The sequence below is a fragment of the Hippoglossus stenolepis genome, chromosome 16, assembly GCF_022539355.2.
Source record: "Hippoglossus stenolepis isolate QCI-W04-F060 chromosome 16, HSTE1.2, whole genome shotgun sequence".
Taxonomy (NCBI): domain Eukaryota; kingdom Metazoa; phylum Chordata; class Actinopteri; order Pleuronectiformes; family Pleuronectidae; genus Hippoglossus; species Hippoglossus stenolepis.
Genome location: NC_061498.1, coordinates 21,707,260 through 21,713,610, shown reverse-complemented (window position 1 = coordinate 21,713,610; position 6,351 = coordinate 21,707,260). Strand labels below are relative to the sequence as shown.

The following is a 6,351-nucleotide window of genomic DNA, read 5'->3' as shown; positions in this document are numbered from 1 at the left end:
TGCGGCCAGCGTCAAACAGGGAGATACACAGAAAGGCATTAGGTAAGATGGAGACCACTTTATTTAGAATTTTCATCCATGTATATTATATTTTATGTAATTCCACTGATTCAGAGAGAGAGGTTCTGAACTGAGCATCCAGATTAATTCACAGACTAGATCCAGACAAAAATCTGTTCCTTGCCTGTCAGACTGAGACGATGCAGAATATTCATAGGGAATTTGCTGTTGCATAAAGTGAAAATTAAATTGAAGATTCTTGTACATATTGTTTTATTTTGCAGAAACTTTACCTATAAGCTTAATATTTTTCAAGAGAGGAAAACTGTTTTTTAGCATTTAAAAGTACAGTATGTTTCACTGTGATTTATATATTTTTCTTACTGCCAACAAACCTAATGAAAAAAAACAAACAGCTTAATGGAGTTAAAGTTATAATTTCTCACTGCATCTGAACTTAGTTCTTAGTATCTACGTGAGTTAAGCTGTATTTTTGTTGTTGACCCAGAGTATAAGTGAGGCTGATGAGAATGTTATCAGAGTTGCAAGGATTTTGCCATTAACCAAAACATTGGTTAAAATTCGGTTTGAATTTATAATTCAGTAGACTTCATCTTGAGGGGAATGTAAATTTGTGGATAACATTTTATGGACATTAGTTGTTAAGATATTTCACTATAAACACCAAAGTGGTGGACTGCAATTAGCAAGATTTACATCTGTAGTGAGCGTTGTGCAGATAGGATAAAGACTTTATTGTCTCTTGTATCTTAACCTGTGTTGTTATCTGTGGCATCTCACCCCAGCAGTGCCATCCAGTGTCACAATGCTTTCCACAGAGGTCACCACATACACCAGCGATCCTTCCTCTCAGGACAGGGAGGAGTCGGAAGCATCCACCCTACTCATCCCTCTCCAGGACGGGGACTCACCTCCCTATCAGGATGCTGTGGCTCCATCCGGCTGGTCCCTCAACTGTAAGGCCATGATGGTCATCAGCGTTGGCATGCTGCTGTTTGGATCTGGCACAGCACTGTCCTTGCTCTTCTTCACCCAGGTGGGTAATGTCCCCTACCTGCTGGGACCCCTATTCCTCTCTATGGGTCTGATGTTCCTGGTCACTGGCCTGGTGTGGTTGTCCATTCTAAAACAGAGCCTGGAGCACAGGTCTTTTACCACGGTCAACCAAGTGGAGTGGAGAAGTGGAGCACAAACACCACTGATGGAGAACTCAGGCTGAAAGCACCAGGACCCAAAAACCATCAAAACTGAAAGTGAATAGCAGTGGACAGTCACAGGTTGGGACAGTGGCTTGATTTAAATGACCAGACATGGTTGCATCATGGGACATATTGGATACAGTGTTTTTGGAACTTTGTCTAGCATCAAAACTGAAAAAACTTTTTTGTTTGATTGTTCTATCGATCCTGTCAATGTCAATTTCAGCCAGCAAAGCTGCAAAATAATGATCCATTGATAAAACCACTGTAAAATGAGATTGTAAGACCTGATGAGCATAATATATATGTATTTCATGGGCATAAATGTAGATATGATTATTATTTCTGTATATGTGTAATTTGCGGCAATCTGCAGGTCATCAAGCGGCACTGAGCGAGATTCAGGCTTGAGAGAGCTGAACACAGTCACTTCAACAAGTTATATTCTGTCAAAAGACTGAGTAAGAGCGATCACACACTCAGATAAAGTATGTGTAACAATTCATTCATTGTCTCCCCTTCTTCATATGTGAGGGAAACTGTGTGTGTGAGTCTAAAGTCAGTGTCATCAGTTGCTAAAAGGCATCTAGAGTTATGAGAAAGGACATGATAGACCACACCCACTTGCACCAATCAATATGTAACTTCATATTTTGCTTAATACCTGCCTGCCTATGTGGACTGAGTCCAGCAACCGGTCTTTACTTCAGGTTCTGTAGACTGAGTCCAGCAGCCGGTCTTTACTTCAGGTTCTGTAGACTGAGTCCAGCATCCTGTCTTTACTTCAGGTTCTGTAGACTGAGTCCAGCATCCTGTCCTTACTTCAGGTTCTGTAGACTGAGTCCAGCAGCCTGTCTTTACTTCAGGTTCTGTAGACTGAGTCCAGCAACCGGTCTTTACTTCAGGTTCTGTAGACTGAGTCCAGCAGCCGGTTTTTACTTCAGGTTCTGTAGACTGAGTCCAGCAGCCTGTCTTTACTTCAGGTTCTGTAGACTGAGTCCAGCAACCGGTCTTTACTTCAGGTTCTGTAGACTGAGTCCAGCAGCCGGTCTTTACTTCAGGTTCTGTAGACTGAGTCCAGCAACCTGCCTTTACTTCAGGTTCTGTAGACTGAGTCCAGCAACCGGTCTTTACTTCAGGTTCTGTGGACTGAGTCCAGCAGCCTGTCTTAACTTCAGGTTCTGTTGACTGAGTACTGCAGCCGGTTTTTACTTCAGGTTCTGTAGACTGAGTCCAGCAGCCTGTCTTAACTTCAGGTTCTGTAGACTGAGTCCAGCAACCGGTCTTTATTTCAGGTTCTGTAGACTGAGTCCAGCAGCCTGTCTTAACTTCAGGTTCTGTTGACTGAGTACTGCAGCCGGTTTTTACTTCAGGTTCTGTAGACTGAGTCCAGCAGCCTGTCTTAACTTCAGGTTCTGTAGACTGAGTCCAGCAACCGGTCTTTACTTCAGGTTCTGTAGACTGAGTCCAGCAGCCTGTCTTAACTTCAGGTTCTGTAGACTGAGTCCAGCAGCCGGTCTTTACTTCAGGTTCTGTAGACTGAGTCCAGCAACCGGTCTTTACTTCAGGTTCTGTAGACTGAGTCCAGCAACCGGTCTTTACTTCAGGTTCTGTAGACTGAGTCCAGCAGCCTGTCTTTACTTCAGGTTCTGTAGACTGAGTCCAGCAGCCTGTCTTTACTTCAGGTTCTGTAGACTGAGTACTGCAGCCGGTCTTTACTTCAGGTTCTGTAGACTGAGTAGAGCATCGTCCACCCCCACATTGGGCTGGAAGTAAACTGAAGAGGGCCGCGAGCAGATCTCACCTGTGGGCCAGAACCAGTCTCTCAAGTACCCTCCTGATGTGTGATATACGTGTAAGCGGTCTGAGGTCACTTGGTGCAGATGGGGTGGCACTATTGGATACTGGTGCCAAGAGGAATGTTTTCCACAGCAAATGTATCCTTTCCCCTGACAGACTCAAGTTGTGAAGATGTGTTGCAGGATACCAAACAGCTGGGTAGCTGGAATTCAGGGCTCTGGGATCGGTAAGATCAGTGCCTGCCACCTTTGAGTTGTGCTACGACTTACTCTGAGAGCATGAGGGAAAGACTCTCTGGTCTGATGAGCCCTGAGGTCAAAGTGTGCAGAACTCCAAAGACAATTTCTTGTGAACACCAGGCATTGCTCATAACCTGGCTAAGCATCCTTAAAGTGAAGCATGATGGGGCAAAATTATGCGATGGGGGGCAGGAACATGGAGAGTGGTCAGAATTGAGGGAGGACTGGATGCAGGCAAATACAGAGAAATAGCTGCCTAGTGCACACAACCTGACTGTGTATCTGTGGAGAGGCCTGAGGATGTAGGTTCAAAGATACTTCCCATCCAGTCTGAGATTGAGAGGATCCACCAGGAGGAATGGAGCAATCTGCTCAAATCTAGGTGTACAAAGCTTGTAGAAACTTACCCGACAAGACTCGAAACATAACTGCCAAAAGAGCTTCTAGAAATTACTGATTTAAGGGACTGAATAGTTTTGTAAATTTACATTTTAGTTTTTGGTGTTGAATAAATTTCCAAAAGTTCCTAAAGACCTGTTTGCACCTGACCATTTTGGATTACTAAGTGTTTAAGTGTTTCATGAGTAAAATGGCAATGTTATCCATTTATAGTAAAAGTGATGGAGCACATCACTTGACCTTGAAAGAAAATAAGATGGGGACAGTGATGCAGAGCTTTGAAATCAGGGGGTTTATTTATGTGTAACTAAATCCCTGCAGTAACTATACTGTAACTGCTTGTAACCAAACGGGCTAAAACATGCAACATGTTAATGGATTATATTTATACTCAAAGCACCTTATACATGAGTCACATTCACCCATTCACAAACACATTCATATACTGCTTCTATATCATGCCCCACATGAGGGTTCAGTGCCTTGCCCAAGGACACTTCAACATAAAAAAACACAACCTTCTCATTGATAGACGAGCCACTCTACTTTCTGAGCCACAGCCTTTAAAAATAAAAGTAATACTGTAATTAACTTGATATTTTACACGAATGCTGCATGACAGTGCTTCCCTGTGAGACAGGTGATAAATGGGGCTATAAACCTCTCGACATATTGAGACCATGCATGTTTCAATGTGAATGCGTGTGTGTTCTCTATTTTAGATGATAAACTTGTCATGTTTTGTAGTAAAAATGATTGGAATTCTGTTTGTCTGTCACATCCAGTCACATACACAGATGTTTTTTGCGGCTCCATCTGTCTCAGTGTGATCCACAAAGGCTGCTGTGTGTTCTTGTTGTTCACTGTCATTTATTTATAAGCTTCTCTGCCCATTGTGGCCTCTGTTGGACTGTGTAATCATTTAAAGCAGGATTACTGAGGCACAGAAATATTACTGGAAATATCCATCTCTGTTGGCCACTGGTTCCAGACCTCCAAGAGTGTACACACACACACACACACACACACACGCACACACACACACACACACACACACACACACACACACACACACACACACACACACACACACACAGTCACACACCTTAAAAGTCCCCTTAAAATGTAATGATTTACGTTTTGTGACTGTGTGGACTGTTTGGGTCCCCACAACATGATTAATACTTGGAACACACACTTTGGTTTTGTTGTGGCTGCAGGCCAAAGACAAGCATGAACTGATCTGCATGTCCATCTGTCTATGTGCACTATGAAAATAAACCAGAAAATATCCTGTTAGATAACACGATAACATCCCCAGTACAAAAACACTGATGCAAACATGGACGCACGTCTGTAGATGAAGCCTGGTGACCATCTCTCACTCTCATCTCCGTCTGTCTCAGCCATGTGTCCCTCACTTGAATGGATTGAAATTCAAAATAAAAAAGGTTCCTCTTAGGCTTTGACTATTGCAGACCCTCAACACCAACACCCATCAAGAGATGATGATATTAAATCCATACTGTTTAATATATTCTTATCTAATATGCCTTCAAAATAAATATGTTCATCAGGTCTAATCTCATTTTACAGTGGCATTATCAATGTATTATTATTATTATTGTATTATTAGACATGAATTCAATATAAATGTATTAGAATGTATTATTTTGCTGGCCTGCATCTCTCTTATAACTGTCAAGTTTTTCCTCATTATGTGAATCAATAATGTTTACCTGTGCTCGAAAGTTAAATCTTTTACTCAAACATTTGAACAGTGTGTCACATATTGAATATTTAAGACTGTATGCAGTGAGAGTGGAGCATCGCTCTGAGGACAATCCTTTTTAATCATACTGGGCTATAGGCTTACAAATAAAAAATATATGAGTCTTTCTTTTACAGCAAACAAAATCTGAGTGAAATATTTATTGCACTATTTGCGAAAGGGATATATTGGGAAATCAAAAAAACGATTTTCCCTATAACATAGTAATGAAGATTTGAAATAACTGTCTCAGACAAATGTTTTTGTAGAACATCTAAATAACTTAAAACCTTTACACAGTACTGTGGACATGCAGGCTACAGAAGGAGCAGTGAACCCATATAGACATAGAATACACACAGAGGATGTCACACCTTGTTAAGTCCTATATTAGACAATTGTGATTTGTGAATATGGGCTATACAAATAAAACATGATTGATTAATTTATAGTATGATAGTATGAAGGGTAGTGATTATGAATGAGATCAAGTAATCCAGCACAAGGAAACCACTAAAGACCTTTTTGAATTTTCAATTAGGATTAAAAGGAAATGTTTTGGTATCTTATATTTGTACAAAGTATATATATATATATATATATCATGCGTATGTATGATCTTATTTTATTTTTTGGGCTGAGATTATCTGTCATAAACTATGTGGGATAAATACTGTATATCATCAGTGGAAAAAAACTACCACAGGTAGAGCCCCTCCTCCAGTAAACACCACGCCCCTTCACTGAGACCTGAGCGGACTGAGTCTCACCTGTCTCTGTCTCTCCTCAGTCTCCTGTCTCACCTCTCTCACCTGTCTCTCCTCTTGCACCTGTCTCTGTCTCTCCTCAATCTCCTCTCTCACCTGTCTCTCCTGTCTCACCTGTCTCTGTCTCTCCTCAATCTCCTCTCTCTCCTGTCTCT

General features: G+C 41.5%; 1 protein-coding gene across 1 annotated transcript; it reads left to right on the top strand.

Moving 5' to 3' along the window:
- LOC118123716 (phosphoinositide-interacting protein-like) lies at positions 1-1,725 on the top strand. Its single transcript, XM_035181255.2, has 2 exons — positions 1-42; positions 807-1,725. The coding sequence occupies exon 2, from the start codon at positions 827-829 to the stop codon at positions 1,238-1,240; it is 414 nt and encodes a 137-aa protein (XP_035037146.2). The 5' UTR covers positions 1-42; positions 807-826; the 3' UTR covers positions 1,241-1,725.
- Positions 1,726-6,351: the final 4,626 nt, after the last annotated feature.

Excerpts from the sequence above, each read along its gene's own strand:
- LOC118123716 (XM_035181255.2), top strand. The coding sequence starts at position 827 with ATGCTTTCCACAGAGGTCACCACATACACCAGCGATCCTTCCTCTCAG.